At 38.9% G+C, this 20772-nt stretch overlaps 1 protein-coding gene across 14 annotated transcripts in view; it reads left to right on the top strand.

Moving 5' to 3' along the window:
• The window catches only part of LOC104419805 (serine/threonine-protein kinase TOR), a 59265-nt gene that overhangs the window by 1094 nt on the left and 37399 nt on the right, over positions 1–20772 (top strand). For 9 of the 14 annotated variants that reach the window (XR_005546513.1, XR_005546515.1, XR_005546514.1 and 6 more), the window contains exons 2-24: positions 692–1030; positions 1104–1178; positions 1389–1561; positions 2318–2416; positions 7671–7830; positions 7917–8060; positions 8719–8888; positions 8972–9176; positions 9255–9449; positions 10628–10966; positions 11039–11113; positions 11324–11496; positions 12213–12311; positions 12725–12878; positions 12970–13113; positions 13644–13813; positions 13898–14102; positions 14181–14375; positions 15966–16118; positions 18823–18944; positions 19136–19235; positions 19314–19409; positions 20469–20599. Coding sequence is in view for 11 of the 14 variants with exons in the window: in XM_010031582.3 (XP_010029884.2) it covers positions 692–1030; positions 1104–1178; positions 1389–1561; positions 2318–2416; positions 7671–7830; positions 7917–8060; positions 8719–8888; positions 8972–9176; positions 9255–9449; positions 10628–10966; positions 11039–11113; positions 11324–11496; positions 12213–12311; positions 12725–12878; positions 12970–13113; positions 13644–13813; positions 13898–14102; positions 14181–14375; positions 15966–16118; positions 18823–18944; positions 19136–19235; positions 19314–19409; positions 20469–20599 (3716 nt within the window). In the remaining 3 variants the exon portion in view is untranslated. Of the gene's footprint in view, positions 1–691; positions 1031–1103; positions 1179–1388; positions 1562–2317; positions 2442–2495; positions 5656–7670; positions 7831–7916; positions 8061–8718; positions 8889–8971; positions 9177–9254; positions 9450–10602; positions 10967–11038; positions 11114–11323; positions 11497–12212; positions 12312–12724; positions 12879–12969; positions 13114–13643; positions 13814–13897; positions 14103–14180; positions 14376–15965; positions 16119–18822; positions 18945–19135; positions 19236–19313; positions 19410–20468; positions 20600–20772 lie in introns of those variants that run through there. The other 5 variants (XM_039301708.1, XM_018863013.2, XM_039301707.1 and 2 more) reach the window with 5 other exon arrangements.

Raw genomic sequence — 20772 nt, 5'->3', positions numbered from 1 at the left:
TATATATGTTATGTGAGGCGAATAATAGAGTAATCGTTGTGAGACCTTGAGAAAATATCAGCGACTAAAATTTACTTTAAATTGAAAATAAGAGCAGATAACTTACCAACATAAGTAGGTCTAAGAAAAAGTGAAATAATCAATACCACTTGAATGTGCGCGATTTAAAATATAAGAAGTTGGAATCATTGGAAGATCATTCGAAGTTTTCCTATAACAAAAAGAGTATGTATAGTTATTGTGTTACCCTGTCCTTGAATGGAAGTAGTGCTGTTGGTGGTTGTCATGTTGAATGAGATGGATACGGCAGTCAGAGGTGGTGGCCACGAGGTGGGGTGTAAAGAAAGGGTAGTGGCAATGATGGGGGTTGTGATGCTAGCGGCATTTCTTAAGCGAGGTAGGCATTCCATCATGAACATTTTTGAAGGTTAAGCAAAAGCTTAAACAGCCGTTCGTCACCTCCAGGTGGGGGAAGTACGACCTTATTCTATATCTTGCACCAATATGGCTGAGATCAATTTAATGAGAGATTTGATATTTTGCAAGCCAACTGTTCCTTTTTGTCCTGATCGATGGGGAATAATCTAGCAATATTCTTATGTAATCTGTAGATACTATCTTGCGCCTGTAATCACTTGCCATGCTATCACTCCTCTTTTAACGCACTTTGATTCCTTGAAAACCACGATAGGAGGGAGCATCATTGGCTTTAAGAAAGTACGTGGAGGAAGAAGCTCGAGAGCTTAGTGGGGAAGCTTTTGCCGGGTTTATGGCTCAGTTGTATGATCGCTTATCAGCTCTTCTAGAAAGCAATGCTCCTGACGAGAACTTGGGTGCTTTGAGAGTCATTGCTGTGCTTATAGATGTTGCTTTTGGTGAAAATGCTTCCAAGATTTTGAGATTCTCAAATTACATGCGAATGGTATTCGAAGTAAAACATGATAAGAGAATTTTGGTCCATGCTAGTAGTGTTTTGGGCTATCTAGCGTGGGTTGGTGGAGCAACGATAGCTGATGAGATGGAGCGCCAGGTGCGTCGCTTTTCTATCTGTTAGCTGTATGCATTTTGGCATTGTATGTGACATGAAGCTTTTATTCGTTTAGTTAAAAATTGCTCTGGATTGGCTTCGTGGACCCAGAGTGGAGCATCATCTTCTTGCAGCTGTTCTGATCTTGAAGGTAAGTGCTTCTTTATTTACGTTCATGCTAAGCAAGTTGTTTTTCAAGTGGAGGTTGCTTAGCTGCATCTTCCAGATTTGTTGAATTTCATGGTGGAGCAACTACTTGTTTGACGGATTATCTGCCCATCTTCCGGACCATATCAACTGCTTGGTTTGATATCTGACTGTTTTCAAACGTTAGTGATGTATACTCTCTGGTCTGGTGTAGGAAATGGCTGAGAATGCTTCAACTGTTTTCAATGTCCATGTTCCTGAATTTGTTGATGCTATCTGGGTTGCATTGAGGGATCCAGATGAGAAAATACGAGAACAGGCTGTGGAGGCATTACGTGCCTGCCTTTGTGTTATTGAGAAGAGAGAAATGCGTTGGCGCGTGCAATGGTCAGTGCACTCATTGATTATGGTTATGATTGAGTGGGCAAATGCATTTGTTGTTGTCATTGTTTGTGGTACTTCGGTTATTGTGGAATACTTAAGTTCTGTTTTTTGAAATCGAGAGAGCATTGCTGTTGCCACATCATAAGTGTGCAAATCTGCCATACTTTTTGGGTTTTCTCAATTTATGTTTAGGAAGTTCAGTATCAGACATCCATTATATTACTGTTGGTAGTAGAAAATTCACTTTAATATAAGGAATAGGTTTAATCTGTTTTATACTGTCAAGGTCAGTGGCTGCTTTTCTTTCCTATCAAATTGCACCTCATTCTAAACATAGTTAGATTTGTAAGGCAGATTTAATGGAAGATCTGCAAACTTAAACAGAATTTAGTCATCTTGCCTATCATCTGGCTACCTATTCAACAAGTTCCCTGTACTAGCAGAGTAAACTCCTGATGATTTTGAACATCTAGATTTGAGACTTTAATGGGGTGTTGACCCTGTCAAATCACTAATTCAGATGTAAAGAAGCCTGATGCTCCATCTTGGCTAATGAAACAATCATTCTAGCAATTCAATGGAGACACCAATGTCTTGATGCAGTCCATATATATTAATAGATCATATTGGAGGATCCTCGGTATCATTAACTTGAAAAAATTAAATGCTGCATGCTCTTATATTTTTAATGCTAAATATTTTTCGTCCTCCATAGTATTGAACTTTGATATAAGTTTCTGACTTTTTATACTTTGACAGGTACTATCGCATGTTTGAGGCCACACGAGATGGCTTGGGTAGAAATGCTCCTGTTCATAGCATACATGGGTCATTGCTTGCTGTTGGGGAACTTCTGAGGTTTGTAAAGATGGTCCTTTCTGCTGTAAGTAGAAAAGCCCCAACTGAGGTTTTAATCCTGTCGGAAAATCTCCTGTAATCTCTCTCAAATCATTTGGGATATTATGTGATATTATTTGATTTGATTTGATTTTATTATGTGATCTGATTTTGTTAGCTGTAAATTAGTTACTGACAGAGATTAGGTCTTCTATCCTTGATTTTCTCACCTAATTTAGGTCCTCTATTCCTGTCTATATATATATATATATATATATATATATATATATTGTAATCACTCGATGATAATAAGAAAATACAGATTCTTTTCTACATGGTATCAGAGCCTAGTTTTCTGATCTGTATTTCCTGCCTGTTTCTTTTCCACTACTGCTGCTTCATTGCAGCCTTTTTTTCAGCCTTATTGCTGCTGTTCTGTTTCAGCCTTATTGCTGACTTAACCAGTCTTGTTGCTGGCCTTCAATTGTGTGACAACCACCCTTGTTTCTCGATCCTTTCTTAGTCTCCTCCTATAATCTGTCCTTAAAGTTGCTGGAATGGAAGATTCAGGGAAAGCTATCTTCGACCAAATTGGTTCTCTGTTCAGAATCAATCCAACTCATCGATTGGAGATTTTCCCAACATGAAGGAGTACCGACTGGATGGAAAAAATTATCTTCAGTGGGCACAGATTGTGAGGACTATTCTTAAAGGAAAAGGAAAGCTCAGTCATCTAGAAGGCACTGATCCAGGACAAGGTGATCCCAAGTTTTAGACATGGGATGAAGAAGATTCCTCAATTATGTCATGGTTGTGGAGCTCGATGCAACCTGAAATCAACAAAAACTATGTTTCTCCCTACTGCCAAGGACATATGGGAGGCTGTTCGTCAGTCTTATTCAAAAGTCCAAGATGCAGCAGTAATATATGAACTCAAGACGAAGGCTTTTTTCGACCCCCAAAAAAAAAAGATGAGGGCTTCAATAACAAAACAAGGTAATCGTTCTGTTACGGAATACTACAATCTCATGAGAGGTCTCTGGCTTGAAATAGATCACCATCTGAATATACAGATGAGGTGTCCAGAAGACACTAGTACTCTCCGAAACTATATGGAGAGAGATAGGATTTTTGAGTTTTTGGCAGGTTTGAATGCAAACTTTGATCAGATTCAAGTTCAGATTCTTGGAAAGAAGCGGTTGCCATCCTTGAATGAAGTTTTTTCTATTGTAAGAGGAGAAGAAGGCCAACGGATTGTAATGCTTGAAGACCAACACATCGAAGTATCTGCCATGAAAGCAATTAAGGAGAAACAAATCTTTACAAAAACAAGAGACCAGATCCAATTATGACAATGGGCAATGAAGGTTTATGGTGCAGTTTCTGCAAGAAACCACGCCATACAAGAGAAAATTGCTTCAAGCTTCATGGAAGAATGCAGGTACTCAGCAGAGCTAAAAGACAGCCGCAGGTGCAGATGACCAGTGAAGGTGAAGCTGCCCCTATGGACCAATACAAACCTGTCAGTGAGGAGATATTTAACAAAGAAGAAGTTGGTAGAATCAGGGTTCTTCTTGACTCCCTATCTAAGTCTTCTGATATGTGTTCATTAGTTCAGTCAGGTGTGTATCTAATTTCCTACAACTCAACAGCTTCTCAGTACCCTAATTCATGGGTTCTTGATTCAAGAACAACCAACCATATGACACATGATATAACTAAATTCGAAACTTATAAACCATCACCAGGAAATAGGAGTATTACCATAGCAGATGGATCTCCTATTACTATAGTTGGCCAGGAACAACAATTCTAAATTCCTCACTTAAACTCGACAATGTCCTTCATGTTCCTAAGCTGTCCACCAATTTCCTTTCCATTCATCAACTTACCAAAAATCTGAATTATAAGGTGCTTTTCTCTATTGATCATTGTATTTTGCAGGACCTAAAAATGAGGACAATTGGATTTGCTAAGGAACGGAATGAGCTCTACTACTTTGAGGATTTGAGCAGAAGTGATTGGTCTCTTGTGGGATATAATACCTCTTACAACTCTTGTAATCCTATCCACTTATCTCAGATTTAGCTTCATCATTTTCGATTAGGACATCGTTTAGTCTTCTTAAAACTGTTTCCTTCAATTTTTAAAGACGCTGCAGTTGAAAATCTTCATTGTGAAGTTTGTGAACTTGCAAAACATCATCGTGTTTCATATCCCGTGAATAATAATGCTAGAGTTTCAACACCATTCTCTCTTATCCATACCGGAGCTAAATGGTTTCTCTTTTATTGATGATTGTACTCGAACTACATGACTATATCTTATGAAAGACAAATATAATGTTTAATCTATCTTTCAAAACTTTCATAAAATGATAGTCAATTAATTGGGGGTGTCAATTAGGAGACTTAGGTTTGATAATAGGAAAGAATATTTCAATTAGTATCTTGATCATTTTTTCCAAACTCGGGGTATTATTCATGAGTCTTCCTATGTTGATACCCCTCAACAAAATGGAGTAGCCGAAAGGAAAAATAGGCACCTCCTAAATGTTACTTGGGCTCTTCTCTTTCAAATGTCTGTTCCAAAGCATTTTTGGGGGAAGCTGTTTTAACTTCAGCATATTTTATTAATCGGGTTCCTTCCAAAACCCCAGGAAATGAAAGTTCCTTACAACTCTTGTTTACCTTTTATCTTGATGTCTCCCATTAATATCACATTTCCCCTCAGGTCTTTGGCTATGTTGCATTTGTGTATATTCATAATCACAACTGAAATAAACTCGACCCTCATGCTTTAAAGTGCATCTTTATTGTGTACTCTAATACTCAAAAAGGTTATAAATGCTATGACCCTTTAACACGTTGAGTTTTTATCTCTATGGATGTCACTTTTAATGAAAACCAATCGTTTTTTCATTCCAACCACTATCTTCAGGGGGAGACTCCTAATGAAGATAGTGGGTTTGAACCACTAGCTTCACTACCTAGTGCATTGCCCAACCTATTTCGTCCAATCCAACTTTGTCTCATTCACCATTTCTGTCAAGTCCTAGCCCTCTTAGTTCACCTAGTCCTTCATGAAGTCCATTGAGTCCTCTGACGAGTCCTAGTTCCCCGGTAAGTTCTCTACCTAGTTTGTCGTCATCTTTTCATCTAGTCCTTCTAAGAATAAACCAACCAAACTTCAAGTTTACTCAAGAAGGATGAAGCTCAATCCGGAACTGAATCAAATCCCATTATCCGAACCGTTATCAGGTAATGAAATCACTCACCCTTCTTCTAATGTACTTGAGTTAAGTGATTTGGATTTACCTATTGCCTTGAGAAAAGCTACCAGGAAATGTACCCAACATCCTATCTCCCAATTTGTGTCATACCATAGACTATCTACTCAACACAAAGCCTTTATTATTGCTCTTGATTCAATTACTGTTCCTAACTCGTACATGAAGCTTTTGAGGATAGGAATTGGATACAAGCTATGACGGAGGAAATGAATGCATTGAAAAGAATGATGGGAAGTTGTGACTTTACCCAAAGGCAGGCAACCGATGGGATGTAAATGGGTTTATACCCTCAAGTACAAAGCTAATGGCACATTGGAGAGGTATAAAGCAAGATTAGTTACAAAGGGGTACACCCAAACTTATGGAGTGGATTATCAGGAGATATTCGCACCAGTAGCAAAGATGAACATAGTACAGTTACTATTTTCTCTTGCAGCTAATTTTGGTTGATCTTTGCAGCAATTTGATGTGAAGAATGTGGTTTTACATGGAGATTTAGAGGAGGAAGTCTTTATGAAGCCTTCACTAGGTTTTGACAAGGACTTTGGAAACAATTAGGCGTGTTGGCTTAAAAAGGCTCTATATGGTCTCAAACAGTCCTCAAGAGCTTGGTTTGGAAGGTTCATGAAGGCAATGCTTGGGATGGGTTACAAGCAAAGTAGAGGGGATCACACCCTATTCATGAAACATTTAAATGAAGGTATGGTCACAGCTCTACTTGTGTATGTAGATGATGTAGTTGTGACTGGTAATGATGAAGCTAAACAAAAGTTTCTTAAGCAATCTTGCTCAACAGTTCGAGATCAAAGACCTTGGAAAGTTGAGATACTTACTTGGAATTGAGGTGGCCTAGTCTAAGAAAGGTATTTTTATATCCCAAAGGAAGTACGTACTTGATCTTCTCGAGGATTGATCTTCTCAAGGAAATAGAATGTCTCAATAGCAAGACGGTGAGCACTCCTATTGATGCAAACCATAAAATGGATGGACACGGAGAGAGTGGCATTGTTGATAAATGGAGATATCAAAGGTTAGTAGGAAGGATTATTTATCTATCTCATACTAGGCTAGACATAGCCTATGTTGTGGTCATTGCAAGTAAGTTCATGCATGATTCTAAAGAAGAACATATGCGAGGTGTCTATTGGATTCTTCACTACCTCAAAGCTACTCCTGGAAAATGTATTTTGTTTAAAAAGGGCGACAAGCTAAATCTTGAAGTCTATATTGATGCAAATTATGCTGGGTCACCAATAGATAGAAGGTCCACATCTGGCTATAGCACTTCTCTAGGGGGCAATCTTGTCACTTGGAGGAGTAAAAAATAAAATGTGGTTGCTAAATCTAGTACTGAAGCTGAATTCAGGGCGATGGCGAATGGGATATGTGAACTTTTGTAGCTCAAGATTGTCATTGAAGACCTCAAAGTGGAACACGAAGGAACTATGAGACTTTGTTGTGATAATATATCAGCAATCAACATTGCTCATAATCCAGTTCAGCATGATCGAACCAAGCATATTGAGATAAATAGGCATTTTATAAAGGAGAAGCTTGAATCTGGTTTGATCAGTACTCCCTACACTCCTAGCAAAGATCTGCTAGCAAATGTATTGACCAAAGGTCTACCGGTGTCGAGATTTCAGGAGATTATCACCCAGTTGTTCACTCACCAACTTGAGGGAGAGCGTTGGAAAATCTCCTATAATCTCTCCCAAATCATTTGGGATATTATGAGATATTATTTGATTTGATTTGATTTTAGTATGTGATCTGGTGATCTGATTTTGTTAGTTGTAAATTAGTTACTGACAAAGATTAGGTCCTCTATCCTTGATTTTCTCACCTAATTAAGTCCTCTATTCCTGTATATATATATCCCTTGTAATCACTCGATGATAATAAGAAAATACAGATTCTTTTCTACATATCCATTGAAATGTCACTTGCAGTGTAAAAATTAATTGTTCCTTCCTAATGCAGGAATACAGGTGAATTCATGATTTCGAGGTATAGAGAAGTTGCTGAAATTGTTCTTAGATATTTAGAGCACAAGGATCATCTTGTTCGACGCAGCATAACATCATTGTTACCTGTGATTGCACATTTCCTACGTGATCGATTTGTTGCACACTATTTAACGGTTTGCTAGCATCTTGTCTTGTTTGTTTTCTCTATGTGGGCTCTTTGCTAGCTCCTTATATGGTTTCAAAATTACTTTTCCTTCAGATATGTATGAAGCATATACTTGCAGTTTTACGGACACCGGCTGAACGAGCTAGTGGGTTTATAGCCCTTGGCAAGATGGCAGGTGCTATAGATGTGGAGCTTATTGATTATTTGCCGACAATCATGTCTCACATACGTGATGCGGTATGTATTGTCTCTCACTTTCAATTGTTGCTTATAAATTAAACATTCTGGCTGCAGCAAATTTTTTTAAATTAAGAGAGTTTGATTTGGTTATAATTTTGAGTATTCGGGTTTTGAAGAATCACTTTCCAATTTGGGTAGGTCATTTGACTCAGTAGACTCTGTTTGTCTGTAATTTTCTATATGCTTCTCTTGTGTAAAATATCTTTCTTCTTTGCTTTCACAAGAAAAAGAAGAGACTTCGATCATCCAGGATAGACCTGCATAATTTAGAGATACATGCTCCCTGTCTACCAACATGGAAGGATGAATACTGGTTAGAGGCTGAAAGCCAATATGTCTGCAACAATGTACTGCCATGTTGGTGGAAGGATTGATATGTTAGCATAGTTATTCCATTATTGTTGGTTCTGACCAACTTTTCCATAGTGGGGAGTGGTCTATTACATGCTCCCTGTCTACCAACATGGAAGGATGAATACTGGTTAGAGGCTTAAAGCCAATATGTCTGCAACAATGTACTGCCATGTTGGTGGAAGAATTGATATGTTAGCATAGTTATTCCATTTTTGTTGTTTCTGACCAACTTTTCAATAGTGGGAGTGGTCTATAAGTGTTGGTGACAACATCTCAATATCTGGTGTTTTGTGATTCATAGATTGCTCCACATAGAGGTAGGCCTTCACTTGCGGCTCTGGCATGCGTTGGAAATTTTGCCAAAGCCATGGGGCCGAAGATTGAATCTCACGTTCATGGACTGTTGGATGTTATGTTTTCAGCTGGTCTTTCTCCAACACTTGTAGAGGCTCTTGAGAAAATAACAATTAGGTACAATAGGGTGGTACTCTTGTCCCGGGTTATTGTGTGATTAAATATGAAGAATTTACTCTCTGTTCAAAATTTGATTTCAGTATTCCATCTATGCTACCTACAATACAAGTTCGGTTGCTCAGCTGCATTTCAAATGTTCTTTCCAAGTCCCATCCTCCTCAGGCAAGGTCGGCTGTAGCCATGGTTCGAAGGAGCATGATGAATACTTCACAGCAATTTTCTGAGTTCAGTGGTTCCGCTCTCGTGCAACTTGCTCTGCAAACTCTTGCCCGTTTCAATTTTGAGGTGCTAAACAGTGACTGTCTCATTTGAAGCATACGTATTATATCTATCATTGCTTGATGCTAGCACTATTATCTTTAGGGTCATGAGCTTCTTGAATCTGTCAAAGAATTGGTTGTTGGGTACATGGACGATGAAGATGGGGCAACACGAAAAGATGCAGCACTATGCTGTCGCAGACTGGTTGAAAGTTCTTTCTCTGACGTGACATTCACACAATTTGTTGCTACTAGGTCAAATCAAATTGGAGGAAAGCAAAGGCGAATGATTGAGGAGGTGATTTCTTGTAATTGTCGTGTGTTGATCTTCTTTTATCAATTTATGTGTAAATTATGTGCATGTAACTTCTGTACATTATGGATGAAAGAAAAGTACATTGTAGCAATGTGAACCTATTCAGTGTTTTAAGTCTTCTTAAGGTAGTCTGTTTGGCATTCTTGTCCATTTTCTAAGGTGGTGCTTTATTATCATCAATCTCCTTTCCACTGTTAACTTTTTTCTGACATGAGGATACACATTCAGATCACTTTGCCATTCAAACTGAAAGTGTGGTTTCCCCAAGGAACATGTGTCCTTAATGCTGAAGTGCTATCCACACCAAAACATCCTAGTTGTATATTTTGATCCGTAAGGTTAATATATTGTGGTTCATTTGAAAATCTGATTTGGGCTTTATGCACATTATTGCTGCATATGATGATCAGGACTATATGGTTCAATAGGTTAGGAATAGTACAATACAAAATAGAATAGGATATCTCATATCCGTTTGGTAAATGGATCGATATAAGATTGGGTATATACTATTAAATTGAGTGTTTGGTGTGAATGGAATAGGACCAGATTAATAATAAAAAAATTAAAATGGATTGTGAAATTGGGAGAAAAAAAAAAAAGAACAAAGAAAAAAACCTAGGCTGAGGAGTTACCTCAATGAGGTGGTGGCCAACCCTTAAGTTCATTGACCGCCTCACTGCGATCAGTTGCTGATCTTGGATGTGTGTTTGGAGATAGAGTGAGATAGAGATGTGGAGGTGATCACTGCCGTGGTGGTGCGCCTCAGAATAGTGACTGCAGCAGTATGGTTGCCTTTCACCATGGCCACGGACTGCTGCTGTTCTCTCTCCTTGCCTCTCTCTTCAAGGCTTAGTAGCCATGTTTTTTCTTAATTTTTTTTTTACCAGATAGGGGAAATACTACCTGGTTATTCCTCTTCTAGGTGGGCTATTTTTTTTCCCCAGGATGTATCCAGTTTATATCAACAAATAGGGCTGAGATCAATTTAATGAGAGATTTGATATTTTGCAAGCCAATGGCTCCTTTTTGTCTCGATTGATGGGGAATAATCTAGCAATATTCTTATGTAATTTGTTGATACTATGTTGCTCCTGTAATCACTCGCCATGCTATCACTCCTCCTTTAACGCAGTTTGATTCCTTGAAAACCACAATAGGAGGGGGCATCATCAGCTTTAACAAAATACGTGGAGGAAGAAGCTCGAGAGCTTAGTGGGGAAGCTTTTGCTCAGTTTATGGATCAGTTGTATGATCGCATATCGGCTCTTCTAGAAAGCAAGGATCCTGATGAGAACTTGGGTGCTCTAAGAGTCATTGATGAGCATATAGATGTTGATCTTGGTGAGAATGCTTCCAAGGTTTCGAAATTCGCAAATTACGTGCGAACGGTATTCGAAGTAAAGTGTGATAAGAGAATTTTGGTCCTTGCTAGTAGTGTTCTGGGCCATCTAGCAACAGCTGGCGGAGTGATGATTGCTGATGAGATGGAATGCCAGGTGCGTCACTTTTCTATGTGTTAGTTGTATGCCTTTGGCATTGTATGTAACATGGACCTTTTATTCTTGTAGTTAAAAATTGCTCTGGATTGGCTTCGTGGAGACAGAGTGGAGCATCGTTTTCTTGCAGCTGTTCTGATCTTGAAGGTAAGTGCTTCTTTATGTACGTTCATGCTGAGCAAGTTGTTTTTCAAGTGGAGGTTGCTTAGCTGCATCTTCCAGATTTGTTGAATTTCATGGTGGAGCAACTACTTGTTTGATGGATTATCTGCCCATCTTCCGGACCATATCAACCGCTTGGCTTGATATCTGACTGTGTTCAAATGTTAATGATGTATACTCTCTGGTCTGGTGTAGGAAATGGCTGTGAATGCTTCAACTGTTTTCAATGTCCATGTTCCTGAATTTGTTAATGCTATCTGGGTTGCATTGAGGGATCCAGATGAGAAAATACGAGAACTGGCCGTGGAGGCATTACGTGCCTGCCTTCGTGTTATTGAGAAGAGAGAAACGCGTTGGCGTGTGCAATGGTCAGTTCATCCATATGATTTTCATTTTGTTCATGATAGAATGGGCAAATGCATTTATTGTCGTCATTATTTGTGGTACTTCAGTTATCATGGAGTTTTTAAGGAGTTTGTTTTTGAAATCAAGAGAGCATTGCTGTTGTCACATCGTAATTGTGCAAATTTTCCTTACTTTTTGGGTTTTCTTACTTCATGTTTAGGAATTTAATGTATCAGACATCCATGATATTACTGTTGTTAGTATATAATTCACTTTAATATAAGGAATACGTTTAATCTGAATTATACTGTCAGGGTTAGTGGCCTCTTTTCTTTCCTATCAAATTGCACCTCATTCTGAACATAGTTACCTTTGTAAGGCAGATTAACAGATTAACAGATGATCTGCAAACTTTAGCAGAGTAAACTCCTGATGATTTTTGAATGTCTAGATTTGAGACATTAACGGGATATTGACCCCATCAAATCACTAATTCAGATGTAGAGAAGTCTGATGCTCCATCTTGGCTAATGAAACAATAATTCTAGCAATTCAATGGAGATACTGATGTCTTTATGCAGTCCATATTATGGTGATAGATCCATATTAGAGGATCCTCGGTATCCTTAGCTTGAAAAAATCAAAGCTGCGCGCTCTTATATCTTTTATGATAAATTTTTCTCTGTCCTCCATAGTATTGAACTTTGATTTAGTTTTCTGACTTTTTATTCTTTGACAGGTACTATCGTATGTTTGAGGCCACGCAAGATGGCTTGGGTAGAAATGCTCCTGTTCACAGCATACATGGGTCATTGCTTGCTGTTGGGGAACTATTAAGGTTAGTAATGATGGTCCTCTCTGCTGTAATTAGTTGCAATCTTTATGGCAGGTTGATTTTTTGGTTGAGTTGCTTGGTTTGAAGTTTCTTATCTGATAAATGTACTGTTTTCTTAGTAAACTTGAAAGCACTTCTGTTCCATGTACTCTAGATGTTTAAAAATTTAAAAATCCATGCTTCTTCTGGGATTGTGATACATGTCTGGTGTTCTTACAAACAGAACATAATTTCAGAGGAACATTATTGCTCCCCGTGGGTTATGTTTGTTTGTGAAAATAATGCAATCAACAGAGGAAGAAGTTCGTGGCCTAATAGAAAAGGCCCCAACTGAGGTTTTGATGCATGGAAATGTCACTTGCGGTGTAAAATGTTTTTTTCTTGCGGTAAAAGTTAGTTGTTCCTTCCTTATGCAGGAATACAGGTGGATTCATGATTTCAAGGTACAGAGAAGTTGCCGAAATTGTTCTTAGATATTTAGAGCACAAGGATCGGCTTGTTCGACGCAGCATAACATCATTGTTACCTCGGATTGCATATTTCCTTCGTAATCGATTTGTTACACACTATGTATGGTTTGCTAGCATCTCATCTCGTTTGTTTTCTCTATGCGGGCTCTTTGGTAGCTCCTGATGTCATTTCAAAATTACTTTTCCTACAGATATGCATGAAGCATATACTTGCAGTTTTGCAGACACCAGATGAACAAGCCAGTGGGTTTATAGCCCTTGGTGAGATGGCTGGTGCTCTAGATAGGGAACTTATTGATTATTTGCCGACAATTATGTCTCACATTCGTGATGCAGTAAGTATTTTCTCTCACTTTCAATTGTTGCTTATAAAGTAAACATTCTGGCTGCAGCAATTTTTTTTTTCTTTAAAGTTAAGAGAGTTCGATCATGGTTATATTTTTGAGTATTCGGGTTACGAAGAACCACTTTCCAATTTGGGTAGGTTGTTAGACTCATCAGACTCTTGTCTGTAATTTTCTATATGCCTTTCTTGTGTAAAGTTTCTTTGTTCTTTGCTTTCACAAGAAAAAGAAGAGACTTCGATTATGCAGGGTAGAGCTGCATAATTAAGAGATGCATGCTTCCTGTTAACCAACATGGAAGCATGAATACTGGTTCGAGGCTGAAAGCCAATATGTCTGCAACAATGTACTGCCATGTTGGTGGAATGATTGATATGTTAGCATAGTTATTCTTCAGCTGAAAAAAATATTTTTAGCATATATTCCATTTTTGTTGGTTCTGACCAACTTGTCCATAGTGAGGGGGTGCTCTATCAATGTTGGCGAAAACATCTTAATATCTGGCGTTTTCTGATTCGTAGATTGCTCAACATAGAGGTAGGCCTTCACTTGAGGCTCTGGCATGCGTTGAAAACATTGCCAAAGCCATGGGGCCGAAGGTGGAATCTCACGTTCGTGGACTGTTGGATGTTATGTTTTCAGCTGGTCTTTCTCCAATGCTTATAGAGGCTCTTGAGAAAATAACAATTAGGTACAATATGGTGGTATATCTCTTGTCTGGGTTATTGTGGTGATAAAATATGAAGAATTTACTTTCCGTTTAATTTTATTTCAGTATTCCATCTATGCTACCTACAATACAAGTTCAGTTGCTCAGCTGCATTTCAAATGTTCTTTCCAAGTCACATCCTCCTCAAGCAAGGCCGGCTGTAGCCATGGTTCGAGGGTGCATGATGAATACTTCACAGCAACTCTCGGAGTTCAGTGGTTTGGCCCTTGTGCAACTTGCTCTGCAGACTCTTGCACGTTTCAATTTTAAGGTGCTAAACGGTGACTGTTTCATTTGAAGATTGCATATTATATCAATCATGGCTTGATGCTGACACTATCATCTTTAGGGTCACGAGCTTCTTGAATTTGTCAAAGAATCGGTTGTTGGGTACTTGGACGATGAAGATGGAGGAACACGAAAAGATGCAGCACTATGCTGTTGCAGGCTGGTTGCAAGTTCCTTCTCCGATGTGAAATCCACAGAATTTGGTGCGACTAGATCAAATCGAACTGGAGGAAAGCGAAGGCAGCTGATTGAGGAGGTGATTTCTTGTAATTGTTGTGTGTCAATCTTCTTTTATCAGTTTATGTGTAAAGTTTGTGCATGTGTATATTATGGGTGAAAATAAAGTACATTGTAGCAATGTGAAACTATTCAGTGTTTTAAGTCTTCTTGAGTTAGTCTGTTTGGTGTTCTTGTCCATTTTCTAAGGTGGTGCTGTATTATCATCAATCTCTTTCGCTGTTACTTTTTTCCTGACATGAGGATACACATTCGGATCACTTTGTCATTGGCTACTCAAACTGAAACTGTGGTTTCCTGAAGAAACATGTCTCTTTAATGCTGAAGTACCATCCACACTGAAACATTTGTTTTGTAAATTTTGATCCGTAAGATTAATATGTTGCGGTTCATTTGAAATTCTGAATTGGGCTATATGACCATTGTTGCTGCATTTGATCATCAGTACTACTTGGTTCGATAGGTTTGGAATAGAACAGTATAAGATAGGGTAGGATATGTCATTTCCTGTCTTCCGTTTGGTAATTGAATGGATATAAAATCGGTATGCGCATATACTATTAAACTGGGTGTTTGGTGTGAAGGGAATTGGACCAAATTAATAATAATAAATTTAAAATACATTGTGAAATCGGGGGAAAAAAAACTCTAGGCTGAGAAGTTACCTCAATGAGGTGGTGGCCAACCCCTAAGTTCATGGACTGCTTCACTGTATCAGTTGCTGATCTTGGATCAGTGTGTGGAGATTGAGAGAAATAGAGATCTGGAGGTGGTCACTCCCGTGGTGGTGTGCCTCAGAATGGTGACTGCAGCAGTATGGTCGCCATTCACCATGGCCATGGACTGCCGCTGCTCTCTCTCCTTGCCTCTCTTTGAAGCCTAGTGGCCATGCTTTTCTTAATTTATTATTTATTTTTACTTGATAGAGAAATACTACCTGGTTATTCCTCAAGGTGGGTTTTTTCCCCCCGGGATATGTCCTTTTATATCCCATTTGATGACAAACCAAAAGCTTAGATAGGATGAAAAGTGTCATATTTTTTCCAACATGTAGCCTATGGGGTATGATAGGGTATTTGCATTGTGTTGGGAGCATATCTTGTGCACACACCATCATGCTTTTAAAATGTGGTTTACAGAAATTGCCCTAGATTTTTATGATATCATGTGATTAGTATTAAACTTGAGATCATACTTCTACCATATTTTCCTCCATAAAAAACAAAATTTTATTGAGTGGCACTGAGGGAGCGTCAACCCCTACACAGAAATCTTCTACAAATCATGGTTTTCAACATGTCTAACTTATGAACCTCTACCAATCTAGTCTGGTAATCAAACAAAGTTGATGTAAAACAGCCATGAGTCCTTTATATTTGCTAAATCATCTTACACACCCTTGAAAACTCCCTCGTTTCTCTACCTCTACACTAACCAAAAAGTAGTAAGAGCCTAAGAGGAATCATTTGTGGTGTTCTGCTAGAATTTTCCTTTCCTCTTAACTTCGCAGCTCTCAACTGGGACTCTTCTATGAAAACTAAGTATTGAGATGGCTAATCATGGAATCTGTGTTGCATTGACCCTTTACAATGACTGATCCTTGTTACAGCTTGTTGACAAACTCCTCATCGCTGCTGTTGCGGATGCTGATGTAACCATAAGGCGGTTCATCTTCTTCTCCTTGCATGTGAATAGAGGATTTGATGAGTATTTAGCACAGGCAGATTGTCTCAGTGCAGTTTCTGCTGCTTTAAATGATGAGGTACTCTCTTATTCCCTCATTTATTTCTTCTCTCTGAAGGATGTTGTGAATTTGAAAAAAGTAATGTATACCTGCATGCACACAAGCAGACATTCATAGTTATGCAAATACAGGTGCACATGTGTACACACCTCCAAAAGCCCAGATACTTTCTGTGGGTAACAAACTAGGTTAGTAACTTTGATCATGATTGGTGTCCTATCCTCAACCCTTACCCAGCATTGATATATGTATTTCGAGGACCTGAAATGATTTAGTAAAGGAAATATGGAGAGAATGGAATGATTTATTTTTTTGTCGTGGTCCCAATTGTTAAGGGTTTATGGACGAAGAAAATAGATGAGCCACAAAAAATCATGAACTTCTGTATAATGAAGTGTTTGACATTTGTGATTTGCCCCTTCGAGCTGTTTGGGTGTTCTAGTTTTGAGAAGCAAACGTCCTAGAATGTTGCACTTATCCAAAATCATTAGAAATATTTCATAAGGGAGGATGAAAATTTGAAGAAGCCTTACATTCATTGTGATGTTAATTAGTCTACACCTGTCACCTAATTGAATTCAATAGTTTTGCCCTCTATAATCAAATAATCTTTCCCCTATTGCTGACCCTTCTTTCTATAAGATTGACAGGCTGATGTTCTGGAATGTTGTAGCATAGATTAGCTGGTAATAGTACAGTTACATTTTTTTTGCTAGTGGAAGTGGTACTTGCATAGATGTAGTACTATCTGTGACCTTTACACTGGCAAAGTTGTCTGAGTTTATTAAAGGTAAAATCAGTATGCTTTGATGCAGAATGGGAATGTTGGAGGTGTTGTCCAGATTGGTTGTATTGTGACTTAGGGCGCGTTTGGTAACGATTTTGTTCTCGGGAGCAGATTTTGATAAGAAATGATTCTTTGGGTGTGCATGGAAATACTCCAAAAAAGTGTTTCCCGAACACTTCAGATGGAAAGTGTTCGAGAACAAAAAAGCACAGAAACGCGTTTGGTTGCGTTTCAGTTCTTTTTTTGTTTCGGAACGAAATAAGAACAAAAAAAAAAAGAAACAACAATTTGTTGTTTCTTGCTCCGTAAACATTTCTTGAAGAAACATTTCTCTTCTCTCTTCTTCTTCTCTTCTTCTTTTCTTCTTTTTTTTCTTCTTTTTTCTTTCGCCGGCCTCGGCCATGGCCGGTGACCGGCCGTCGAGGCTTGGCCTCGCCCAGATCCGGCGACGCCGAGCCTCGCCGCGCGGGCGATGCCGAGCCTCGCCGTGGCCGGGCGAGGCCCGCCCCGTCGGCCGGTCGCCGGAGGCCGGTGGACCGGCCGAAAAAAAGAAAAAAAATAAAAAAGAAATGAAAACATGAAAAATAAAATAAAAATGTTTAAAAAATTAAAAGAAACAAAAAAAGAATAAAATTTACCAAACGTGTTTCATTTTTTATTCTCGGACCAAACGTTACAAAAACGCGTTCTTTTGTTCAAAAATTGTTACCCGGGTAAACAATGTTTCGTGCTCGGAGAACAGAAAAAGTGAACGTAAATAATTCCATGCGCGCCCTTTTTGATTTTATTCTTGAGAACATATTATAAGCATTTTAAGCCGTTTGGTAACTGTCCAAAATTTCTAATTTTGGAATAGAATTGCGTTTGGCACCGTCTTATTGATTCTATTTTAAATTAAAATTGATTTTTAAATAACTTTTATACTTTTATACTTTTTTTTTTTTTTCTTTTCTCTTTTTCTCCTATTCTTCTTCTTCTTGAGCTGGTCGGTCACTAGACCGGCGACCGACTAGATGAGAGCAACCGACCGACCGGACGAGGGTGGCGACCTCATCGGGCGTCGTCGGCCATCGGCGAGGCCGGCCCTCGTTGGCCGAGCCTCACCAGCGGTTGGAGCTTGCGAGGCTCACCCGAGGCCTGCAAGGCTCGGCCTCGCCGAGATCTAGCGAGGCCGAGCCTTGCCGGTGGCCAGAGCTGGCCTCTCGGGGCTGGGCGAGGCCTGCCTGGCCACTGGTGAGGCTGGGCGTTGCGAGGCTTGCACAGGCCAAGCGAGGCCGAGCCTCGCGGGTGGCCAGGCGGGCCTCATCGGGGCTGGGCGAGGCCCGCCTGGCCACCGGTGAGCTCCCCAGCAGCCTGGCTTGCCTCCGGCAAGCTCGCCGGACAGGTTACTAGTGGTGGCAGCAGCAGATGGCAACTGTAGGATGGCGGTCAATAAGAAAGAAGAAAAGAGAAGAAGAAGAAGAGTTGGTTTTGATTCTTAGATTTTTTCTCGGGAACAAGAATCAACTGTTTTTTGATTCTTGATTCTGTTCCAAATCTAATTCCGGGAACAAAAAAATAGAAATTTGTTTCCGGGAATAAAATTCTTACCAAACACGATTTTGTTCCCAAACTACTCCCCGGAAGAAAAAATCAGAATCAGGCACTATTGGGATGGTTACCAAATAGGCACTTATTATGTTCTCTCTTTTAGTTACTGGGGCCTGTTTGTATGTCTCAAATTAATGCTGCTTCTAATTAATGAAATTACAGACTAAGGGTGTAAGATCTTATCACACTCTCAATCTTGTATAGCAAAATTCTCCGTTTTCTTTTTGCAGATTCCTCTTTGTCTTTACTCTTAGCTTATATTTTGTACCTAAGTCCTTTTTTGCGTTTTTTGTCCAATGTTGGTATTCATTACCTTTTACTGATATATTGCACACCTTTTGGAAGGATTGCGATGTTCGGGAATATGCTATCTCAGTAGGTGGGAGGTTATCTGAGAAGAACCCTGCCTATGTCCTTCCATCTCTTCGTCGTCATCTCATACAGTTGCTGACATATCTAGAGCAAAGGTTATGTGAAATGTTCTTTTAAGTTTGCTTTTAAATACTGGCGTGTAGTTTAACAAATAAGTATAACTGTTAATCTGTTGGTTGTTTGAACTACACTTTTCTTCACAATTCTTCTTCCACTGATGCTAGAAATAGAATTCGGGTGCTTTTAAGGCAAGTTATTTGCTAAGATGCTGCTTATCTGTCAGCAGGGCAGATAGCAAATGCAGAGAAGAGAGCGTGAAGTTACTTGGTTGCTTAATACGAAATTGCGAACGACTAATACTCCCATATGTGGATCCAATTCACAAGGTTTCACTGATCATTTGATGATTGTAGCCATATTCAAGTGTTTATTTCTGTATTTATTGAGTGAATTCCAAATTTCAGGCTCTTGTTGCAAGGCTTGAGGACGGCTCCTTGGGCAATGCTAATACAGGCATTGTAAGTGGAGTTCTTGTAATCGTGGGGGATCTTGCTAGAGTGGTGAGTTAAATATTAATTTAACTGTTCTGATTCTGTGTGGAAATTCTCATATTTCTTAAAATGATAGCATAGAATTTTAAGTTAGATATATCTATGAATCTTAACTTTCAATGTCAAAACTAATTTATCATCTCTAAATATTGAACTTTAAGCTTATATTAATGATTCTCAAATTTCAACACAAAACTAATTTATTCGGCATAAATGGAAATTGAATTGTCAATATTGATAAGGTTGTACTGATCTTAAATTGCTATCAAGTAGGATTGAAATCCCTCAGAAGTCCTGGTGAACTTGATTCTGCTTGAAGTCCTGACCCTCTGTTGGGTTAATGACCGAGGATCATTTATGACCAACTATGATAGTTTTGGGCCCAGATTCTTGGGCTTCCTTTTATTTCACAAGATCTGAAGATGGAAACATTGTGGTGTTAGAGTGCATGAATTCTTTCTTTAGAGGCTGTTGAGGTTTCCTCTTTTGGTTTAGTTAGCAGCACTGTCTCGTCTGCGTGCTCTCCCTCTTTTAAAAGAGATTTCTTTTCCATTGTTAATGTTGATTTCAACAACGAGGTTCATTGTTTTCTCAGTGCTGGAAATAGGATGATACATTATCGAGGTATATTTCCTAGGTTTCCAATGTGATTATTGCATTTTCTACTGAGTCTGCTGATGTCCCTTTTTAATTACGTGGTTTGCAGATAAGGTTCCATATAGAATGGCTCATAGGAGGAGATATTGAAAGACTTGGTTGTGTTCCAACAATTTTTGTTGGACAAACAATTGAATTTCAGGACTAGAATCCAATTAAGTAGGAAATCTCCATTGCTCGACCTTTAACAAGCTTTAATGGTTGTGTATTTGCATCTCTGTCATTTGAAAACCTCAAGGATGTCTTATTTTATGAGCCCTGTGTTGTCTAAGTTATTTATGTTATGTTGCCTGAGTGACCTCTCATGCTCTTTGATGCTTTTAGACTTTATTTGTAGTGTAGCACTGGCACCACTAGCAAATGTTCTGTTTTCTTAAAAACTTTAAAATCTTGGTCTTGGTGTTTGTCCAGGGTGGCTTTGCAATGCGACGATATATCCCAGATCTAATGCCTTTAATTGTGGATGCTCTATTGGATGGAGCTGCAGTCACAAAAAGAGAAGCGGCAGTGTCCACTCTGGGTCAGGTTGTACAGAGCACTGGGTATGTCATATTTTTCTTATGTTATACAATTTCTTATGTCGAGATCAAGACATGTTTCCACTACCATGTTAACCTATGAGTAAGCACATATCATGATCTCAAGAGTGCTCGTGTAAAGAAAAGCTATGCTGGCAGTTTATGATATAAAATTCTTTGTCATTTTCCTTTAAAAA

The sequence above is a fragment of the Eucalyptus grandis genome, chromosome 9 (genome assembly GCF_016545825.1).
Source record: "Eucalyptus grandis isolate ANBG69807.140 chromosome 9, ASM1654582v1, whole genome shotgun sequence".
NCBI classification, from domain to species: Eukaryota; Viridiplantae; Streptophyta; class Magnoliopsida; order Myrtales; family Myrtaceae; genus Eucalyptus; species Eucalyptus grandis.
Note: the sequence above shows the minus strand (reverse complement) of the source record. Positions and strands in the feature narration are given on the sequence as shown.